The sequence below is a fragment of the Solanum dulcamara genome, chromosome 2, assembly GCF_947179165.1.
Source record: "Solanum dulcamara chromosome 2, daSolDulc1.2, whole genome shotgun sequence".
In the NCBI taxonomy this organism is placed as follows: Eukaryota; Viridiplantae; Streptophyta; class Magnoliopsida; order Solanales; family Solanaceae; genus Solanum; species Solanum dulcamara.
Window position 1 is genome coordinate 82,106,742 of NC_077238.1, and position 23,440 is coordinate 82,130,181.

Here is a 23,440-nt window from a genome sequence, read left to right on the forward strand (position 1 = left end):
AGTGATGGACTTACAAAAAAGCACAAGTAACATGATGAGATATAATACGTATATAAAACTTTATAATAATTTGTAATAAATTTTGTCGAAAAAGTCTTTCAGAAATAATCTATATACTTACATATTAAGAATAAAGTTGAGTACATATCAATCTGATAAAATCTTATTTATAAAATTATACTGAGTATATTATAACACAACGTAACAACAATATTTAACAAACGTGCATGTTACTTCTGAAATGATTTAACCTATATCTACTTATGGTGTAATGATTTTCTTATACATTATTAGATTACTAATTCCACCTATTAATTTTGGGATGTACATCGGTAGGTTCGTTTTGATTTTATTTATTATTGATTATCGATTTTTAGATATGTTAAATTAATAACCAAATCAATAAGACATTTTTATTGGTTTCTGATTTTCGGTTTATCAATTTTTTATCCTTAACGATTTGGTTTTCGGTTTAACCAATAAGAAAATACTCATAAAATAATTATATGACTTTTCCAACAATTTGGTGCGACAAAACAATAATGCAACTTTATGATATGCTAATAAAATAGAAACAATAATAACTAACATGAAAAGAACTATACAAGTGCAACACAATTAAAAGAATTAGGACAATAATGTGAATGGAAGGCTAAAGAGCAAAAGTAGTAACGGATAAAGTATTGATATAATTATTTAATGTTCATGCATGTAGAGATAAAGTAGTAAATTACTATTGTCTTAATGAGTTATCAGTTTACCCAATAACCCAATATTGAAAAACAAATATCAAACCAATAACCCGATAATTTTATTTTATAAAACCATTAAAAATTCATTAACCCAATAAAAATAATTCAATAACATTTTTTTCGATTTGATTTAATGATCGATTCGATATTTACACACTCCTACCTATTATGCCAACTTTTTATGTTATTTTCTTTTAGTGTATTCTAAATGAAAGGAAAAAGACATAAGTTACTCCTTAAAATTATCGAGAAAATAATCAAGATTTTAACTGTACCACACCTTATTCTTGTTCAAAATGAAATTTATTTTCACACATTTAAATAATGAGATATATTATTTATCATGACTTCTGTATGTAGTCAAGAAGTGATCTATAAAAAAATATTAAAAGTTTATGGCATCTGATAAATATATTATTCTGATGTTATTCGAAGCCATATTTTAACCTTTCAATTGGGTATCTAGCTTGTAGTCCTTCCCCCCAATTTCTTCCGCAAAAAGAGCACAAAGTTGGGTATCTCCTTTTTGGATCTCGATTAATTCGGATTTATATTACATAGTTCATTTCTAAACTAATACTTCCGATAAAAAAAATTCATTCTCAGAGTTCGTGATAGGAAGCTTTTTGAATCCTCTTTACTAGTTCTATAATGAACACGAAATTTGAATTGATCGACCAGTGATAGGAGTTAGGAATTATGACAAGGAAATTCAAAAAAAATAAAATGTTAAACTTGAGATTTAAACATGCATTCTCTTATGTTTAAGGATGCAAAATTCTATATGTATATACTAGAAAAATTATTTTTATCCTATTCATATAGCATAACGTTTCATCGAATACAAAATGCATAAAAAGTATCACATGTTCACGTAGGGTACTCAAGATAACGATTGCACTTTAAGAGATTGTGATATATATAGACAGTTCATCCCGATGCAATTATAAATATAAGTTGATTCATAGCTCAAGTTCACGACTTATAGATAACTTTATCGTTATTCCAAGGTCTATTTCTTTAGGTACTAAATGCATAAAGGGAATAAAAATAAGCAAGGAGATGTTTGTACATTTTGTATAAGCCGTTTCCTTGGATAAAAATCTAAACTTTTCTTTATTAAATTAATTACTCCTAGAATAATTAAGATGCAAGACAGGAATTTAAGAGAATGAGGAAAGCTGCAATTTGCAAAGAAGAGCAGAAATAAAAACAAATAAAAAAATAAATGATCAAACACATTTAAAATATTTTAATTTTTCACATTTTATATCTGAATTATCATCAACTATTTATTAAAATACACCTTAACTGTCATTTTTTTCTTTTCTTACCTGAAACAATGGTGTGATATTTCAGGTTACGAAAAAAGAACAACTAATAATTGAATTGTGTTTTGATAAATAGTCGGTGATTAGTTTAAACAGAAAACTCTACATCTGATAATTCAGGTATGAAACTCAATTAATCAAGATACTCTAGGTATGTTTCTGATCATTTACACAGAAAAAAAACTAAAATAAAAACACAAAGTTATTTGATATGTGAAATGAGATAAACAAGAGTATCCTGTGAGTTAATTCATAAGATAAAATTAATCTCAAAATTATTATTCTTATCCCACGTATCAAATGACCCCAGAATCTTTATCCTCTATTCCTCTTCAATGGAAATAGTTTTTTTTGGGCTGGTGTCAACATCACAGCCACCATTTCCAAAATTTCTTCCTTCTTCATCAAATATACTTCTTCTTTTTTTCTGATTTTATTCATTAAATATACTAGCAAAAATATACCCCTATTAAGTTAAAGTTACGAGGACTCTTCGCTTTTGATGTCGAATTCTTTAAAAATATATTATTTTTAGAGAATCCGACATAGTACACCTGTTGACATATTTGAAAAGTCCAAGCAATATAACTATTAAATTCAAGACACCTAGTACCAAAAAAATATATTTTTTTTTAATTAATCATTTTCAGCTTTATTACATCTATTATATAGTATATAAGAGACCTTACAATTTTCCCAAGTTTCCTAAGAGAGCATTGAACAAGAAGAATCATCACAACAAAATTAGTTGTACAAGATTTCAAGAATACAACTTCATCAATTATTGATATTTCAAGAATGCTTTCTAATACTTTCTTTCTCCTTTTTTTCTTCTTGTCATTTTCTCAACTAATATCAGCTAACTTCAATAATCTTACACTTTCTCATCAACACCCTTTTCCTGAATCTGTTGTTCAACAAGTAAACAGGTGAAATTATCTATCTCTTTTTCACAAGGTCAAAAACACGTTTAAGTATCTCGATTTTTTGAGTTTCATACCTGAATAATCAGATGTACGAGTTTCTTACCTGAACTATCATGATTATTTATCAAAGAACACCTCAATTATCAATTGCTCTCATTTTCTACCCGAGCGAAATAGGAAACATCAGATAGTTGGTGATAGTTCAGGTAAGAAATTCACATTCACTTGTTATCATGATAATTCAGGTAATAAACTCGAAGAACTGAAATACTTAAAGATGTTTTTTTACCATTAACTCTAAAATATTAAAAAAAGAATCTTGGTTTTGCTCATTTAATTTTTTTACATTTTTGTCAACTGGATTTTGCTTATTTCTGCATTTTCTCATCTGGGTATTTTCTAATTTTTTTCACATAACCCTTAAGGGAAAAAGCAATCTTGGTTTTGCTCACTTCTGCATTGATGCAGAATTGAAAATTTTAGTTTATGAGTTATGAATCACACTTTTTTTTTCCTTATTGGTTTGTGGATAAATTATTTATAGGTGATTTTGTGTTATCACACAATTAAAGAATTTGAGCCTAAGTTATTGAGCTTCGTCGAATCCGTAACTACATTGCAAGATAAATTTTGCATTTGCTCACTTAGGTATTTCTGTTTTCATCTAAGAATTCAAAAAAAAAAAAAATTTAATCTTGGTTTTGCTCATATTACATACACAGGTTTCTTGAAGTTTTGCTATTTTCTCTTATTGCTAAGATTCTTCAAAAATGTGTATAAGTTCCTTTAAAAGTTACATATTTTTGAAGAATTTGACACGGATACAACATATAATCTCATTAATTTTTATGAATATATTTTCTTCCATTATGCATAGTACTATATCTTATATTTTTTCCATATTTGTACAGGAGGATCAATGAATCCATATCAAGAAGGCAAATATTTGATACTACAGTAACAAATTACCAATGTCTATCGGGCAATCCGATAGACGACTGCTGGAGGTGCGACCCTAATTGGGTCAACAACCGCCAGCAGCTTGCGGATTGCGCCATTGGGTTTGGTCACGATGCGATCGGAGGGAAAGGTGGCCAGTACTACCTGGTTAGCGATCCCTCTGACTATGACACCGTGAACCCTACCCCTGGAACCCTCCGGCACGCGGTGATCCAGGAGGAGCCACTCTGGATCACCTTTGCTGGAGACATGATCATAAAGCTCAAACACGAGCTTATGATCAATAATTACAAGACCATAGATGGACGTGGCGCGAACGTCCACGTCACGGGTGGTGGATGTATAACATTACAATATGTTACAAATGTGATTATACATAATATACATATATACAATTGTGTTCCATCAGGTAATAGTAACATAAGACAAAGTCCAACACAAGTTGGATGGAGAGGAATGTCTGATGGTGATGGAATTTCAATATATAGTTCAAGAAATATTTGGATTGATCATTGTGCTTTGTCTCATTGTACTGATGGCTTAATTGATGCTATCATGGGATCAACTGCTATTACTATTTCTAATAGCTATTTCACTTACCATGACAAAGTTATGCTTTTAGGGCATGACGATCGATACGTACCTGATGTCGGGATGCAGGTTAGATTTTTTTAAACCTTTCCAGTAGTATTTGTGTTGCTCAGACGATCCAAATGTTTGTTGTATAAAGTTGGAAACTTTTTAAATTTGATTTGTAAATTTGCGTGAGTATTAGGTGACAATAGCATTTAATCATTTTGGAGAAGGATTAGTACAAAGAATGCCAAGGTGTAGAAGAGGATATATACATGTTGTCAACAATGATTTTACAGAATGGCAAATGTATGCAATTGGTGGAAGTGCTAATCCCACAATTAATAGCCAAGGCAATCGTTTTACTGCACCAGAAGATCCAAATGCTAAAGAGGTAACTAATTCTCATATATATTTACTTTTATAACTGTCGTATCCCATCCAGCTTAAGTTGAGCACGCCTTGATTATTCTATCAGGTAATTTTGTTCATCAAAACATAGGCAGATGAAAAGAAATTTCGTAGTATTTCTTTATTTATTATTTGGATAGGGACTAAGAGATAGTTAACCAAACAATAACGATTAGTGTTGATTGTTATAAATTAAAAAAAAAATTAGAAAAAATGAAGGAAAGGTAGAGTTTCGTGTTGATAGAAGTAGGGGCGGAACTAGCTAGGAGGAAGGGATTGGAGTTATACTGTGCAAATGGAGGGAGGGAGAAATGAGTTTTTCTTGTTATATATTACCTGTTGAATCTCCTTGACTTGAAAGAAAAATTTCTTTAAATTCGAACGATAGATAGTGTCATTGAAATTCAAGCTCGTATTGTGTGATTATGATTGTGAGTAGGTGACGAAGCGAGTGGACGTGGACGAGAGGGATTGGACAGAATGGAACTGGAGGACAGAAGGGGATGAAATGGTAAATGGAGCATATTTTGTTCCTTCAGGTGATGGACTTAGCAACCAATATGCCTTGGCATCAAGCATGGAGCCTAAATCTGCATTTCTCATTGATCAACTCACCATGAATGCTGGTGTTATTGGTGTCCCCAGGTAACCCCCCCCCCCCCCCCCAAACACTCATCTTTTTGATAATCAAGAAATCTCTCAGGGTTAGTGGCACACGGTTCGAAACTGAATGGATAGTCAAACTATTTCCATTTTTATCTGAAACTTGTGGGAAATCATATAGACCACACTTTTGTTTACAACAAGGTTCCAACTCATGACAACATGTGAAAGGTGGATTAGGCGCACATCAGGGGCTTTCTTTTTCGTTTTTCAATCTTCTGTCCTTCATTTTTGCATCTTCAAATCCTGCTTTAGACAGAAGTCCGGCATTTAAGTGGAGAAAGGGTAGAGGGTCGGGCTCATTACCTACCAAGTTTCATATCGTGCACCACTAGCCCTCGGGGATTTCTCATTAAGAAACATATTTAGCATAACAAGCCATCTGTTGTAGACATCTACCTCTACTCATTTACAAAATGCCAGCATAGTATGGTAAAGAAGTCTACTATTATGCAACAGGGATACCACTGTGGCCATGTCATTTGGTGGGAGAACCAGAACCACCATTACAGCCAACCGGAGCGGTAGTGTTAGACCTTCAAGGTCTAAAGATGGTGATGGTGGTTTCTTAGAAAAGGTATTTGGGAGCGTTGCATCAGCGGGATCATCAACATCATCACCTTCAAGTTCAACCACCATCATCTTGTTTTCTCTTCTAATTTTGTATATTGCCACCAACAATGGTGGGCTATTAACATTGCCAATATTACTCATACCATAGTAATCTAAGAGAGAATGGTTGTCATAACAAGGAATGTAATTAAAGAAAATTTTCTACTTCACAGGATCAGTATCAAGGATTCCCACTTCTTGTACATAGTTATTTGATAGCAATATAAGGAGGGATTATAACCATTTATACTGAGATCATATTCATTGGAGCAAAGGTAGAGTTGAGGAAAAATCAATAATTTCTCGGTTTCCTAAAGCAACACTTATTTTGGACCAGATTGGTTTGGCTAAAACGACGCTTAATTTTGAACGGGAGGGAGTATTACCACCTTGCAGCCTCACACGTCTATCAAACGCCTAAACCTCAAACTTGTGAGTTGTGACCATTGCAACACTAGTTCCTCGAAGATCAATCAAATCGAAGGCCAACTCTTGGGGCTAAAAATGTTTCCTAGTGCTATCACATCTTTCCCTTGGTAGCAACTAAATGGTTTGTTAACAGTTCAAAATTCTCTTAACTAAAATGAGGCCAAACATAACCAAGAAGATCTCAAAAGTTTTCAAGTGTGTAGTCAGAAACTGATACTCTACGCAGTTATGTTCTGGATAATACTCTATCTAATGACCTTGCTCCCATGTCTGAAGTCCCCACTCTTTAACCTTTCCCTCCTCTTCAACTCCCAATCCCTCTTTCCCTTTCCCCACCAAAAAAAAAAGTGAAGAAAAAAGATTAACCATTTGGGCAAACAAAGAGTGAAGCGATAATTATTACATATAGACTATGAGTGTTATCAAAGGCGAAGAGCGCAAAAAATTCTTAGGTTCATTGGGGCTTTAAGCGCAAAGCACAAATAAATGAATAATCTGTGAGGTTAATGAAGAAAGGTGCAAATAAGAAAACGTACAAATATGTATATGTAGTCCTAGACTAATAATTATAAGAATAAATAACAAATCTAGGACAAAGAAATTGAAAAAAGTCTATGATGAAGTGCTTAGGTTATATTGAAATATCAGTTATTTAGTGTTGCCTCTTCAGAGTTATGATCATTGGCAAGAAAACATATGTCTTAGACTCTTGATGACAACACTGAAGTGCCCGCTAAGCAAGGCAACGCACTAAACATGTATTGCGCCTTGCTTCAAGGCTCCTTTGACAACACTGGGCGTTTTTCCCCAAGTCCCAACAACAATACACACACATGTACTTTTCTTCTTCAATTATTTTTTGGGGGTGGAGTTGCTGGAAGGGGTCGGGGGTCGGAGAGCAAGTAGAAACCTTGAAGCTATTGTTTGCCATAAGGAACTTTCGAGAAGTTACTACAAATAAATTACTTGGGGAAACAGAAGAAAAAAGAGGGAAAAAAACGATCAACAAGCATATTATCACTATAAAAGTATTTCAGACAAAGTACAGGCAATAAAGAAACGATGGAATAATATATTTCTTTATCCCATTTTCCTTGTCCTAGAGGAAGACAGCAGGAGGGGGGTGATCACAAAGACCAGAAAAATGATTATTGGTTAGTCCTAAAATGCTAAAGAATAATCGTCTTAGAATAGCTAAAATAAACAAAACTTTCACACATGTCTGTCGAGGAAAGATAACACAATGCCAATACCTTCAGTCTGCATCGCTCAAATTATGGGAAAGCAGCAGGAAGCATGGAACAAACTTTGGAGCGATTCATCTTCAGTTTGCAAAGTCAAACCATCATCAGGCAGTTTGAGATGCTTCTACGCAGAGGAGTACTGCTTGCACGGGGCTCAGCTGGACTCAATAAGCTGTTGCAACATGTTCTACCCAACCAGTGCAGCAGCTTCTTCCAATTTTTTCCAAGCTTGCTCGCGCTGCTCCACAAGGTCGCTGGCACCGGCTGCTTTTTCATTGTATTCCCTTTCACACTCCTCGAAAAATTCAGAATCCATCTCCAAGAACATTCTCCGGACATTGGAGGTAAGCCCATGGACTGCCTGATTCCAGTGACCATACATATTCCTTTCTAATGGCTCAAAGATGATTGGCAAAATTGCACGTCGATTCTGCGCGATCAAGTCTACTATATGCTCATTGTTCCATAAGAACAGAGCTCGTTCAGCAACCTGCCATGCATAAAGTCTTTAGATGATAACGTCATTTTCATGCAACCTTCTGAAGCAACGACACAAGAAACATTTGGAAAAAAAAGAATATTACAGACCATATTGCTACGACAATATGAGACGCCATACTAAATAAATAATGATATCATGCACTTCAAATTCAGCAACTATTTTCAAATAATAGGATATCTCCCAATGGCCTTCAGTAAGTACCCTGTTTAAGCCTACTATTTTCATTACATTTGAAATTGCCATAGGTGAAGCATATGTTGGGTGGGCAAATGGTCAGCTAATACGATCCCGATCACCTTAGTTTTCATGGCATAAAATTCAAAATAAATAGGAACTCTGCATCATTTCGGAATAACATGTCACCCATTGCATGCACTGTATGTTGTTCGACTATCCAAAAGCTCAAGCTCAGAAAATGGTAGCAATACTCATGACTGGATGAAGTATCAATATGCGAAGTACGGACTAAAAATCAGTGGAGAGAAGCAGCAGCAGTATATTCTACATGCTAGAATCTCAATTTTACAAGAACAGAACTGCATAACGCTGCCTTTCCAGGCATTCGAGAAACGCATGTCAAACTATTCTCTTCATTTCACATTATTTTGTTGTTGTTACTGCTCTTATTTTTGTATTCCCTTGTTCAAACTGTTGGATATGCTTTATTTTAGGCCAAGGGTCTATTGGAAACAACCTCTCAATCTCTACGAGGTAGAGGTAAGGTTTGTGTACACTCTACCTTCCCAAGACCCCACCTGTGGACTACACTGGGATGTTGTTGTTGTAAGCTCCATATAGCTGTCAGGTTGATAACATGAAACAACAAATGTACCAGAAACAGTAATGAAACATTCCCGTTCATCAAGCTTGGCATATTTGAATCATATATATCACCTTTAAGTTTTAACAAATCAATCATAGCACGCACATACAATGGACAAGACTGAGAATTCTTAGAAAGTGTGAATAAGGGACTAAATTTTGACTAGTGAACTGGTTCATTTTAGGATATCTAATTCACCCATAGAAACCGGAGAAGCATGGACACCTACAAGGAGGCAAGACAAAAAGTGGTTCATTTTGACTAGTGAACTGGTTCATTTTAGGATATCTAATTCATCCATAGAAACCGGAGAAGCATGGACACCTACAAGGAGGCAAGACAAAAAGTGGCAACTGATACATATACCAATAAACTTAGATCTTCTCTATTTGCCCTCATTCTAAGCCATTGCTAGAATTTTGCACGGACTGTTCGTCTGCTAAGCGCTTGAATTTCAGTTTCTCGCAGTGCACTAAGTGCTCAAAAGTAAAACACTCAAACATCAATGTATGGATATAACAAATTGCTAAAGATAATTGGAGTCTCACCATCATAAATCCATCAAATCTTATGTTTGTCAACTTCACAATCAAAAGGAAGATAGAAGTGCTTAACTAGCTTAAGGCATGGTCAACCAAATGAGTCAGGAGTACAACAACAACAACATACCCAGTGTAATTCAACAAGTGGGGAAGGGTAGGATGTACGTAGATTTTACCCCTACCTTTGCAGGGTAGGGAGGTTGTTTCCGGTAGACCCTTGTCTTAAAGAAAAGAAGAATTCGAAGCAGGGTTGCAAGGAAATAAGACGGCAAAATAATAGGATAAAAAGCAAATGATGCAACAAACAGTAATAAACACGGAAGAAAAGAAGCGATGTGATTACTAAATCATTAATAATATGAATAAGAAGTGGAGAAGAGGCTAGCCCCCGCCTTTCCCACAAGCAGTGCGACAACACGCGGCTACCTACTAACCTTCTACCATTATCTTCGACCTCCAATAAGTCAGGAGTAAAATGTATAATTCTTATAATTATATCATAAGATGCTATAGGCATGTCTAAACTGCAGAATACAATTATTCAGCCTTTCAAATTGAAGCATCTGGATTATCCACAATGCTTTGTTGTCTGTGTCAAGCATAACATATTAAAAGTAAATCCTATGTTTAACCTTCAAGGAAATGTGCCACAAAGGGAAGTGTCCTTAGATCATTATACCATAGAAAGAGCAAACACATCACAGTTTATTCAAGGACTGAAGTTCTGTTAAAAGAACTGCTAGTTCATATGGCAAACCCCTTCTATTATATTATGGTGATAGCAGATATGAACATGATTAGTCCAAAAGAATTGCGATTGAAAGGTTATATTTCAAGGAAAAACTTCTTTAAACATTACTTCAAAGAGAAACAAAATCAGTCAAATTGTCGACTTCTCACCTCCAATTATCTAGTCATTAGATCAACGCAAAGCAATTGATGTAGATTTTATTAATAATAATGGATAGGCTGTCTTGTCAAAGGCCCGCTTAAAACACATAAAAGCCCTAAAGCTAGGCTCAAAATGTATTGAACGCTTTGCCTCGCTTAATGTGTGCTTCAGCGTCATCATCAAGGTTCTAAGACATACTTTTCCTTGTCAATGAGCCTCTTCTGAAGAGGCGATGCTAAACAATTGATATTTCACTTTATCGTAATTCTTTTTCAATTTCTTTGTTCATATATTTGTCATTCATGCTTATAATTATTAGTCTTGGACTAAACATATATATTTCTATGTTTTCTCCCTTTGCGTCTTTTTTCATTAAAGCTCACGCTTTATTTGCGGTTTGCCGTTTGCACTTAAAGCCCCAACGATTCATAGAGCTTTTCTGCGTATTTTGCTTTTGATAACACCGTGGACAGGTAAAACTTGAGGGAAGTTTTCTCCATCAACTTTAGGTAAAGAAACCACATTTCAGAAACTAGAAGAAGAAAAGTTGAAGCCTTCAATTTCGATTGCCACGAATATTTTAGTCCCTTTGAGCATTAATTGCCTTGTCAACTAGTCAAGATATCTCATAAATTGATGCAAATTAACTCGTGCATCAAAATATTATCAGCATTCAAACCTTAACCTTCTGCGTTGAAAGCCCAGCATCAGTCTGAGGCAAAGTGTTTAAGAAGGGCAAAAAAGCTTTTGATTTAGAGAAAAAAAAAATTCCCTGTCATCAAAATGGAAATATAGCCCCCCTTAGTTTTTTTGCAAAAAATAGTGCCTATCACATTGTCTGAACTTTGATTTATTGCAAGTTAAGCTCCATACTAGCAGGCTGCCATGCAATAACTTTAGAATCTTTTTCTTTGGAATTATCCTTGCACTAGATTTCTAAATCCTATGTCCAGCACGCTACAACAATGTTTTTTGGAGTTACCAGCCTACCATCAAAGGGAGTAAAGAAAGCCATATGCAATCAATAAGCATCAAATTAATCCTTGAGCCAGCAAGAGGTAACTCATATACGGACATTTTTCGTTACACTACTCTAATCAAGCCACAGATAACAATATCAAGCACACTCATGTAAAAGTGCACTCGCCTGCCTCCACATTCCATATTCATTTTCTATTAATTTTTCCCAAAGTTGGGCGCTGAGGGGCACTAGTGCATGAATGAGAATTTGTGTTATGATGCAAGAAACTAAAAACATCCATAAGTCAAAATTAGATATAAGATTCATTGGTTCAATTCATTGCTTGATTTCAGAAACTAAAAGTAAATTATGCATCTTCAAAGCAGAGGACTTCCAAGCTACTACGGTATTCTGTACATGAAGAACATAAGAATGAGATGCTCAAAGCTCTGAGGTACATTACTTCAAGCAGTGAACATGTGGATGCAGTTTCCCTTTATTACTTACAATCAAGAAGAAGATTTAATAATTCTTCAATGTCATAATCCTTTTCTTAAGATAATAAAAGAAAATTACAGTTTGTTTCAGTATTGTGCCATTCGTCAACACATTTGACTAATTTTGGAATCAAGTTATAAAAATTAGATGGAATCTTGGATAATCAAATGTGATACTTTTACCTTATAGGTGGAAATACCTCAAGTATCACTTTGCTCTAATGCTTTTATCAGCTTTAGGAACATATAATTCCACATTGTAACCTATTATACGGGTGCATCACCTGTTATATAGTTATATTGTATTGATTTTCCAAATGGACAGATATCATCATTAGGATCACTTGAGTAAATGCGATACTGTTGGACTCATGTTTTCTATTTAGAGAAAATGATACAAAATCTCTAAACTGCATTCCCTCTATTTAGACTTCCAAAAAGGGCTTCTCAACTTCTTATTCTTTTCTTTTCATAAAATAATATATAATTTAACTGATAGTAACAAAATATCATATTTCTTCAATAATCAAGTCATGAATGTTATAATCAAAACCTAGTTCCTCCAATAAACAGGATGGTGAAGCTTCACTTCTTTTTTATGAATGCACACCTTGACTAATTCCACTCGTACTTGTTAGCTCCCACCAACACCACAAGTATTGGGTAACTCCGTCCATTAAAGCTTGGAGAAATGAAAAGAAATCACCAAGATTTTGGTGTCCGCTAGGATATAAATTGAGACCTTATGGTTCTTGCCCGCTTCATTGACCACTAGGTCATACCCTAACAACTTGTTTCAGCAATTACAAAATCTTAGAGCAAAGAACAGCAATGAAGATACAAAAAGAAAGAAGATCCACAATGATCAGTTCACAAAACAACATACCCCAGAGAATTCCCACAAGTGTGGTCTGGAGAGGGTAGAGTGTACGCAGACCTTACCACTACCTAGTGAAGGTAGAGAGGTTGTTTCCGAAAGACGTTCTGCTCAAGAGCAACAAATCCAAGTACAAAAAGAAGAAAACAGTGAAGAAAGCATAACAATTAATAAGGAAAGCAGCGTAGAGCCTACAAGAAAGGAACAATAACAACGACAAAATAATGTGATAATTGAAACACAATAAACAAATATGACGAAAATGATCAGTTCACCCTTGATGAATACGCACAAGAGATTGCAATGTAGTGAGCATAGGGATAATAATAATAATTCACGGACCTGAAAATGGGGACTATTGATGCTTCGTCCAAGTTGCTTGAAAAGTGGAACCAAACAGCGCTGAAATTCAACAGGTTGCGTACCTTCCAGGACTTCTTCCAGTTCATTAAGAAAGAGAACCTCCTTTCCGCAATTAGTAATTGGCCAGTATTTTAGTAGCCCCCTGATGACGATATCTGCCAATCGGTAATCTTTCTCAACAAACTGAGCAATGCAATAGGACAACTGATGGTGATATGCAGAAACACATTTAGGCTTGTGGAGTGGAATAAGTGCCCGGACAAGAAACAACTTGTGCTCTTCTTTCATTGGTAGAGCAAATCCATTAATTACACTTCCAAGAATCTCTAGCAATTCACCGATACCGTTATGCCTCTCCGTCTCAAATATAAACCTGTAGAATACATTGTTTATCCCGTTCCTTATAAACGGCCTATGAACCATGAATTTCCCATATATGCGGTGAAGAATAGTCTTCAAATACTCCCGCTCTCTAGGATCCTCTGAATCAAACAAGTCGAGCAGTTTCAGCACAAACGAGTGGTCAAGAAATTGCTTGGCAACCTTGGTATCCATTTCAGGCGACAGCACATACCTTAGAAGTAACTCATACACTAGCTGCAAATGAGGCCACGATGGATCCAGATACATGTCATCCTCTTCCTCAACACCTTCCGACCCAGTATTCTCATGCGAAGCAGGAGGCAGGCACCGGAAAATATTGGTAGATATCATCCTAACCAACTCCTCCTGCATTATTTCATTCATCTTACATGAACCCGATTGAACTAAATCAATAAGCTCTGTGAGTGTTTGCCTCTTGATCTCCTTCTGTCTAGCACACTTCACCGTATCCGAGAAGTCAAATTGCACACAGCAAATTTGGAGCTTCCGGATAAACAAAACATGGCGTTCAGAAAGTGCAACCTCCTTCAATAAGGGCAAAACTTCAACCACACTAGGATCTGGTGTGGCATTTGCCAAAGTAACATGTTGTGATGCCACAACAGACGTTGCTATCCTCGAAGCATGATCAACAGGCGCATTAGGCAATGAGCTCGGTATCGGAGGCTCCACAGCCTCCCCTTTTGAGCTTTTCTTTCCTCTTTTTATTATCTTAAACATAACTCTTAATCTATTTCACCACAACTAACACTTTGCAAAACAAAAACACCAAATGGGGTTCTCCTAATTCACCATTATATCTCCTACACCTCTTTCACAAGAACATTTTAAATCAAACAAATCCCTAGCAACTCAATAAAAGAATCAATCTTTTTCACAAATTCCTCAAAAGGGTATTCAAGAAATCTAATAAACTACAAGAATCTGAAATCCCAGATCAAAAATCAAAACTTTTTAACAATCCATGCCAGAGGGGAGCAAAAATTCAAGAACCCATCTGCAGAAAAGTGAATATGAATGATACATGTAGAAATGCTGCTAAAGAAACATATATTCAAAGTATAAATGGAGCAAGATTTGATTTTTTTTTATTTAGGGAACAAACAGGGAAAGTGAAAAAAGGTACCTGCACAGAGATCCGAGAAGAAAGGGATGAAGAAGAAGAACAGAACATTTGTGCTTTTTTTGAGTTTTTGAGTGTGAATATGCTGGCATATTTTGAGGTTATAAAATATTTTAATTATTTGTAATTGGAAAAAAAGAAATTAAAAATTACTTTAAAAAATGAAAAGATAGTATATGTTTTCTTTTGCCTTTGTCTACTTCAAAATTTGAATCCAAAAACTTTTTTTTTCAATTGAGAAACTTTGCAATATTGTATGCTAGAATAGATTTTTACACAAATATAAGAACTTTACAAAAAGAAAGTTTATGAAAATAATTCTTTTCCTAAAAAGTAATAACCTATTATGCTTCGTAAAATATTTTCTTGAGATTATTTTATTAATATTGGGTAAAAATTTATTATGACATAGATTTTTTGTAATAATTAATAGATTCATGATATTCATGTGCTTTAACTTCAGTCGAGTATTTATCGAAAACAATCACTTTATTTTCAGAAGTGTAGACATAAGATTGCATACACAATACACCTCAAACATCACTTATAAAATTAAATTGAATATGTTATTAAAATAAATGCATGATATATATTTCTATATAATTTTTTCCTCGATAAAATAGAATTAATTAAAAATCCTTTATGGTTTTTTCTTTTGGCAACATATAGTCTTCTTAACATAGAAAAGTATAGAAATCGAATATCATAAAAGAATGGTGTTGAATTTTTGTCTTTGCTTTAAAATATTTTTAAAAAGTATAGAATATTATTTGTAGATTATAAGAATATTTTTTTTATAAAGGGAGGATAATTTTTTATTGTCAATATTATCATAACTTATAATTAATTTAACATAATTAGTAAAATGAATAGCACCAAAATTAGTTGTCCATCATAACTTGTGAAAACATGCAACTTTTACCTATATAGCAAGTCTTTGGGCTCTAACTTTATCGAAATGTCCAAACCTCTTGTATCATACGTAAAACTAATTTGAATCACTATTTAAGGTCCGCGTATACTTTATTTTTTTCACTTTACGTTGTAAAATTTTATTGGGTTGTTGTTGTTGTATTTTATCGATGGACAACTAAAATTTGGCCAAATAAATTCAGCTTGGGCTCGGGTCCCAATGGGTCAGACTGGGCTTTATTTAGGGAACTGGGCTGGGCCTAAACCTCTTTACTACTACTGCTGCTACAATATGCAAGTAGTAAATTATTTATGACATTTTAGTAATAATATATATACGGAAAAGGACCTAAAATATTTTTGAATTATTGAAAATGGTATAAAAATACTCTTCATTTATTTATTGAGCCTAAAATTCTCTTGACATCCACCTTTAGGTCAAAAAATGACCATTTTTTAAATGGTAAAGGGCATGAGGGGCATTTTTGTACCTTTTTCAATAGTTTGAGGGCATTTTAAGTCACTTTTCGTAATTAAAATTTTGTTAAATAAATTTTGATTTATAATTAATTTTAAATAATTAAATTGTAACCAATATATGGCTGCCGCGTGTTTAAAAAAATTATTCAGATTATTTAATTAAAATTATGTTAAATAAATTTTGATTTATAATTAATTTTAAATAATTAAATTGTAACCAATAGAGAGCCGTCGTGTGTTTAAAAAAATTATTCAAATTATTTAATTAAAATTATGTTAAAGAAAAGGTCATTTATGTAAATCAAACTCTTCGAAAATGTGGACGGATGCTTGTCGAATTCTCTAAAAGTAGTCTACTTTTTTTTAGGATTCAATCCGGATGCACCGACTTTTTTCAGAGTCCAAGCAACATTGATTGTATAAAGTAACTTATTATGAATCCCGCCATTTGTTCGGAGGGTTGTATGTAGACGTAGATATTCATTGGTGATATGATGATGTATATAACTTAAACTCAAAAATATAACGATAGTGTAGAGATGTCTTTTATGTTATTAATGTAGTTTAACATGTGACATCAAGTTAAATATATAATATATTTCTTAATATATATATACAAGGTCGAAATAAAAGTTACAGATTTCACATGAATTTATAACTCATATAATGTCAGGTCCGTCCGTCTTAAAGAGTGTCAATTTAACATGATTATTAATAAATACTTATTATAGAAATTAAATTATTATTATTATCTTATAAATAATCTAATTATATAAATTATTATATTTTTTACATGGTGGATACATAGATTAATGTCATCATTCCTAGGGGAAAAAAAGGTTCCTTTCTATATTAGATCTTGCGTACCGCACGCCTACATTTTAGAAGTGGGGAAGAGCTATTATATTATATTATATAGAGACTTCACAGTTGTCTTAAAATAGAAAAAAATATCCACTTTTAATTAGTTAGATATTTTAATAAATGAAAAGATTAAAAGTCCACACAGTTGGATCTTTTTATAATAGTGAATAATAGTGTATTTTCTGTGATAACATATTATTATAATAATTATGTATTTTATAAATTCGATCTTCTATATTATTTTATATTATATATTTTTTATAATAACATCTTGCTAGAGCAATTAAAAAGTATCGAAACAAATTATGCTAGTATAAAAAGATTTAATGATACTTAATATGAGTATTTAATTTTTATTTTATTTTCTATTTAGATCCTGTTGTTCTTATTAATATTTAAATTTGAGTACATATTTGATTATTAAGAAATTATTATTTTATAAATTTGAATATTAGATAATTGACACATTATTTTTTTCAGCATCTAAACATGCATAATTTATTTTATTTAGATAATTTAATACATAAGTAACTCTCAACTATAATCGAAATTGTTATGACACACTTTAACTATACGTGAGTTCTATTACCTCCTAAATTATTTTAAAGTGTAATAAACACATCATTCAGTGCTGAGGTGACACATAGAGTATGTTCACTCTCTTGGAGGCATGTGAGAGACGAAAAAGAAGTATTAAAATCTAATTAATTTGGACACATGTCCATTTTCAATTGGACATTTTCATTATTAATTAATACACATAAGTAGTTAACATTAAAACTTAAGTTGATATCTTTTTAATTAAAATTTCTTTTTTTTCATTATGAAATAGAGCCCAATTTTATCATTTTTAGAAATATAAATATTTTTTTCACAACATACTTAAATTGCCGGTGATCTTTTTCAGATATTTCATCAATTTGTATAATATCGAAAGAATTTTTCTTTTTATTTTTATTTTTTACTCAAACACTTAACATGAAATTCTAAAAAAGAATTGTATATTAGAGATTTAGTTTAGGTTAGAGATTTAGTTTAGATAATATATGGTGAGCACAATTTAAATTAATTTTTTTTAAATTTTTTTTTAGATCTGACGATTTAGTGACGTGGCGCTGATGTAAGGATGATGTGGAGGAAAGTGTAAAGCACCTCCCTTCATGTGAGTGATTATATATGTTTTAGGTTGTGTTTATTACACTTTAAAATAATTCTGGAGGGTAATAAGACCCATGTATAGTTAAAATGTGTCCTAGCAAATTCGGTTATAGTTAAGGGGGTACCTGTGTATTATCCCTTTAAAAGAAGAAAGCGATTGATTACTCGAATTTGTTCTTACATTTTATTATCCAAAAGAATGAATTCACGAGTGTTCATTGATCGAGTGAATCTATTTTTAATTAGAGGTTTGTATCAGTTGGTTCAGTTTGATTTTAAGTATTATCGATTTAGTTTATCAATAACCAAATCAATAAGATATTTGTTATCGGTTTTTAATCTTTAACAGTTAATAAGAAAATACTTTAAAAATAAATATACAATTTCTGGAGCCACTGTCGTAGCAACTTGCAAAGTTGAAACTTGCAACTTGCAAACCCTTGCCACTGAACCTAAAGCGGCAAAGCCTAAAAGGTAAATACTAAATACTAAATACTAAATAGTATGATATAGTGATTAACTTATTATATATTTATATTAATACTTTTTGTTTGATATTTGTGTATTAGTAAAAAACTAAAAATTAAATTAGTAAATTATTATAGTCTTATGGGTTATCGGTTTACCCAATAATTCAATATTAAAAAATCAACACCAAATTGATAACTCAATTTATTTATTTTTATAAAATCATTAAATAACTGTCAACCCAATAACTCAATAGTAATAAACCAATAACACATTTTTTTATTTGATTTATCGATCGGTTAGATTTTTACACACCCCTAATTACTATCCCATTTGGATTGTTTGGTCAATGTTAGAAGGGGGGGGAAAATTGAGGTTTAACCCAAAGATAATTTTAAACCATAGTAAAAAGTTGATGGATAAATTTCGAAGAATTTAAAAATTGGAAGCCAATATATTTTACGATGGAGCTCCATCAATAAGACAGATAAATAAATACAAGGCTAACAACAAATTTATAGATGAACCAAACCTTTCTATTATAGTTATTCAATCAATAATATTTCACTATGATGATCAAGTATTTTTTTTATGTAACTGATTATTATGTCATGTTATATTGTATTTAATTTTCTATAACATCATTTTTAAAGCGGCTAAAAAATATTTGAACAAACAATACAATGATATTGAGGCTTAATTGTTCTAGAAGAAAATTAAAGCAATTTCACATACGAATAAATTTAGACATTTCCCTTTCTTTTTCTTTTTTTTTAATAAAAAGAAATTATGATTCTAGAAGGAAAAAAATAGGGAAGTGCTTTCGTTTTCATAATAATTCTACCTAGCCATATAAAATTTCAGACATTGCTCTATTATATATCTGACGTTATCCAAAGTGAGACACACGTGCAAAAAAAATTAAAATACAGGTACAAATTAAATAATGATGTCAAAATTGAATATATGATCCTCTCTAAGGAAAAAGTGAAGCCATCCACGCCAACACCTTCACGTCTAAGAAATCACAAATTGTGTTTTTTGATTAACTAGAACTTGAAAGATGCATCACACTTATTTTTTTACAAAAATAACAACCCACTATTAAAAATAAATAGCGTGAATATTGTTGAATTGTCGATAATCACCTCAAGAATTCCATCTCGAAAACTCTAATCCTATTCTATTCATTCTCTAGCTTAAAAGATTCTATTATTATTATAATTCACAAAAGTTGAATCTATTGTACTGAGCTCGCCGATAAGTGAATATAATAGGTTTAGAGTATTGGAGATGGATTTCCTCAAATGCTTATCGTATCAACAATATTTGCGTTGTTTATTTCTGAAAGTGGGTTGTTGTTTTTATAGGGTTTCTGAGATGCATATTTCAAATTAGTTAGTTAATTTCAATACCTTGTGATCTTCCAAATGGTGTAATCTTAGCTTTATTTTATAGTTAGAAAAACTTTTTCTATACTTTTGGATGTCAATAAAACTTGCCACCAAAATGCATGCACACAATTAAATAAAGAAATTAATGGGTTCGATTTGTAATTATTATTTGGTTAATAATCCAATATATAAAAATAAAATAAAAAGTTAAAATATACATCCCAAAAAATAATTATAACAAATATAACTAAATTATAATTACTATATTAACAAAACACATAAGTATTCCTTCATCATTAACCAAGAGATCTCGGGTTCGCGTCCCTTTAGATATGGAGTCGCCTTTATTAGGGAGCGTTTTACCCCTTGATATAGAATTTTCCGAACTTCAATATGAATACCGAACGCTAAAAAAAAGAAGCCAAATAGATGTCACACCTAATATGAAAACATGTTCTCTGACCTAAAATCTGGCCTAACACTAACTAATTATTTGTTTCAAATTTATTGCCCCAAAAACTAGCTTAACACTAACTACTAATTTGTTCCAATTCATGCCTAATATATATATATATTTGTGGTTTACGATTTTGTTTAATGTAATTTTTAATAGTAGTATATGTCAAATATATATTAGTGTAATTAAATTTATACCATAACATTCACAAATACACCATGTAGATATCTTTTTAACCGTTGCATAATTATGATATAATTATTTTTAATATCAATATACAAGAATTTATATTTAATAATAAAGGTAGGTAATATTATGTATATATATATTAAATTTTTATAATTATTTTTTGGTATACTTACTGAATAAATTATGAATAATAATAGTATAGTATTTGTGTATTATTATTATATACATCAAATATAATCAGGATATCATGGCATCTGTTATAATTTTTGAGCAATTGAGCTAACACATGCAATTTTTGTATATAAGGCAGGACTTGTAATTAATTGAGCAAATTTATGTCTGACTTATTGAAATATCTTGAACATCTGCATCATAACTAAAACTAATTTATTCCACAATTTATAGAGAATGAGCAATAAAAGTTTTACCAAATGAAATTTCTGAAGTTAAGGCTATTTATTTAAAAAAATTGTCAAGCATAATCAATAATTTGAGATTATCCCTTATAAAAGTCATTTATGTAAATCACCCAACAACAAAACAAAATAAAAAAATTATTCCCCAAAATGCTAGACATGCCACTTATTCTAAAAAATTTTTTAGCTATAAACTATAAACACGTATGAATGCACATAATTATACATATATTCAAAAGTAGCAAATTAAAATCAGCACATAGCTCACAATATAATTTAATGTTCAATACACATAAAGTAAATGTGTACCAAACTAGCACACATAAATTTATTGTAAGTCGACATTTTCAAAATTAATTTAAAAAGTCAATTGTCATTGTATTCCTTCTAACTTCTAAGTATTAAATAAAGCTAAGCTTACACCATTTGGAAAATTACAACGTAGAAACTAACTAATTTTAGCAATATGGAAATCATTATCCTCTCTAAGGAAAAAGTGAAGCCATCAACACCAACACCTCTACATCTAAGAAATCATAACTTGTGTTTTTTTGATCAACTAGCATTTGGAATATGCATCACACCTATCTTCTTCTACAAAAACAACAACAATATTGTTGATAATCATCTCAAGAATTCCCTCGCAGAAACCTTAACCCTATTCTATCCTCTAGCTGGCGAGCTTAGTTCAGAAGATTCAACTTTTGTGGATTGTAATGATAATGGAGTTCTTTATGTGGAGGCTCGTGTAAAGGACGTTTGTATGGATGAGTTTCTTCGAAACATTGATCTCTCACAACTCATTAACTTCCTTCCACAAAATGCAAGCATGGGTAGCAAGATGAACTATGTTCAAACTCTTGAAACCCTAGTTTCTATACAAGTAACTAGGTTTGATTGTGGTGGAGTCGCAATTGGTGGAGTCTTGTTTCATAAACTCTTGGATGGAGATACGATGAGCAAATTTTTCAACACGTGGGCTAAGATTGCATGTGGAGATAATGATGATGGAGTTGAAAATATGGCGTCTCTTGATTTCACATCATCATCACTTCTATTTCCAGCTCAAAATTTTCCTCAGGAGTTTCTCGAAACCAAAAAAAGGATATTTTTCTACGAGGAGAAATCCCTCGTTAGGAGATTCGTGTTCTATGCCAAAGCAATTGAATCCATTAAGATGAAAGTGTCTAGTGAAAATGTGCCTAATCCAAGTCGAGTTGAGGCATTGACTACTTTCATTTGGAAGCACATGATTTTAGCAACAAGAGCAACAAAGGGAATTAGCTCAAGGCCAATCATGGTAGCACATCTTGTGAACTTGAGATCAAGAATTGAACCAAAATTGCCTAATGCATTTGGGAATTTAGTCTTTGTAGCAAATAGTGAAGTTATAGAAATGAGTGATCATGAATTGGAATTGCCTCACTTGTTGGGAATAGTGAGAGAGATGTTTGAGACTATGAATAGTGAAAACTTGAAAGCTTTGGAAGGAGATGATGCACTTGATTGTATTGTGGATATGGCAACACAAGTTGGGAGCTTATTGCCACAACTAGATACTTATAAGTTCTCAAGTTGGTGCAATTTTGGACTTTATGATGTTGATTTTGGATGGGGAAAGCCTATTTTTATTGCTCCCTTTATTGAACCTATTAGCTCATTGAATAAGCAACAAATTATCCTTGTGGAAAATGGAAGGAATGATGGAATTGAGGCTTGGATCCTTAGAAACAATGAGGAAATGCTTGAGTTGGAGAGTGATGAGGAATTTCTAGCTTATGCATCTCCAAATCGTAGTTTTCAATGTGCCCCTTGATCTTGTTCGATTTTATTGGATGTTCACTACTAAAACACACAGGAATTTCCAACAGACATTCAATCAGAAATCCATCAGAATTTAGTTCGTCAATATCTTTTTTTTTATGAATTTCCAACTGATTATGTTGGAAACATCTACTAATATAAATCCCTATCTTAGTAGTGTGTCGTCCATTTGAAGTACTTATGTAGGGATTATCATGACATCTAGATCGACGTAAGGTGCGTAGCGGTAACTTTTATGCAGGGAATAATAATAATGTAGGGAATGCTTACTTTAAGGGTGGTTTTTTTTAGATATTCTGTTTTCACTTCACTTCACTACATGTATTGTTATTCTACATTTTATTTCATTTAGTAACGTAGAGTTTAATATATATTGAGTATTAGTTATGCAGAGATTATTTTTGTTAGCATAA

The 23,440-nt window shown here is 32.3% G+C and overlaps 3 protein-coding genes across 4 annotated transcripts; 2 read left to right on the top strand and 1 right to left on the bottom strand.

Moving 5' to 3' along the window:
• The first annotated feature begins 2,796 nt into the window (after positions 1-2,796).
• On the top strand, positions 2,797-6,516 carry LOC129881103 (probable pectate lyase 5). Its single transcript, XM_055955451.1, has 5 exons — positions 2,797-3,012; positions 3,921-4,629; positions 4,745-4,936; positions 5,393-5,598; positions 6,076-6,516. Exons 1-5 carry the CDS (start codon positions 2,882-2,884, stop codon positions 6,335-6,337), a joined length of 1,500 nt encoding a protein of 499 aa, XP_055811426.1. The 5' UTR covers positions 2,797-2,881; the 3' UTR covers positions 6,338-6,516.
• Positions 6,517-7,654: 1,138 nt separating this feature from the next.
• LOC129881104 (serine/threonine protein phosphatase 2A 57 kDa regulatory subunit B' beta isoform-like) lies at positions 7,655-14,948 on the bottom strand. Of its 2 annotated transcripts, XM_055955453.1 has the most exons (3): positions 14,869-14,948; positions 13,338-14,739; positions 7,655-8,391 (listed from the first exon to the last, which is right to left on the bottom strand). In XM_055955453.1, exons 2-3 carry the CDS (start codon positions 14,460-14,462, stop codon positions 8,089-8,091), a joined length of 1,428 nt encoding a protein of 475 aa, XP_055811428.1. In that variant the 5' UTR covers positions 14,463-14,739; positions 14,869-14,948; the 3' UTR covers positions 7,655-8,088. The 2 variants fall into 2 exon arrangements, with proteins under 2 accessions (XP_055811428.1, XP_055811427.1); XM_055955452.1 differs by having other exon boundaries at positions 13,338-14,925.
• A 6,673-nt stretch (positions 14,949-21,621) lies between these two features.
• On the top strand, positions 21,622-23,345 carry LOC129881105 (stemmadenine O-acetyltransferase-like). Its single transcript, XM_055955455.1, has one exon. It carries the CDS (start codon positions 21,670-21,672, stop codon positions 23,017-23,019), a length of 1,350 nt encoding a protein of 449 aa, XP_055811430.1. The 5' UTR covers positions 21,622-21,669; the 3' UTR covers positions 23,020-23,345.
• Positions 23,346-23,440: the final 95 nt, after the last annotated feature.

Bases quoted from the DNA above. Each gene is read 5' to 3' on its own strand.
- LOC129881104 (XM_055955453.1), bottom strand. From the start codon at position 14,462: ATGTTTAAGATAATAAAAAGAGGAAAGAAAAGCTCAAAAGGGGAGGCT. The intron at 8,392-13,337 runs GTCCGTGAATTA...TATGCATGGCAG, and splicing joins TCAATAGTCCCCATTTTCAG to GTTGCTGAACGAGCTCTGTT.
- LOC129881103 (XM_055955451.1), top strand. From the start codon at position 2,882: ATGCTTTCTAATACTTTCTTTCTCCTTTTTTTCTTCTTGTCATTTTCT. The intron at 3,013-3,920 runs GTGAAATTATCT...ATATTTGTACAG, and splicing joins GTTGTTCAACAAGTAAACAG to GAGGATCAATGAATCCATAT. The intron at 5,599-6,075 runs GTAACCCCCCCC...ATTATGCAACAG, and splicing joins GGTGTTATTGGTGTCCCCAG to GGATACCACTGTGGCCATGT.
- LOC129881105 (XM_055955455.1), top strand. From the start codon at position 21,670: ATGGAAATCATTATCCTCTCTAAGGAAAAAGTGAAGCCATCAACACCA.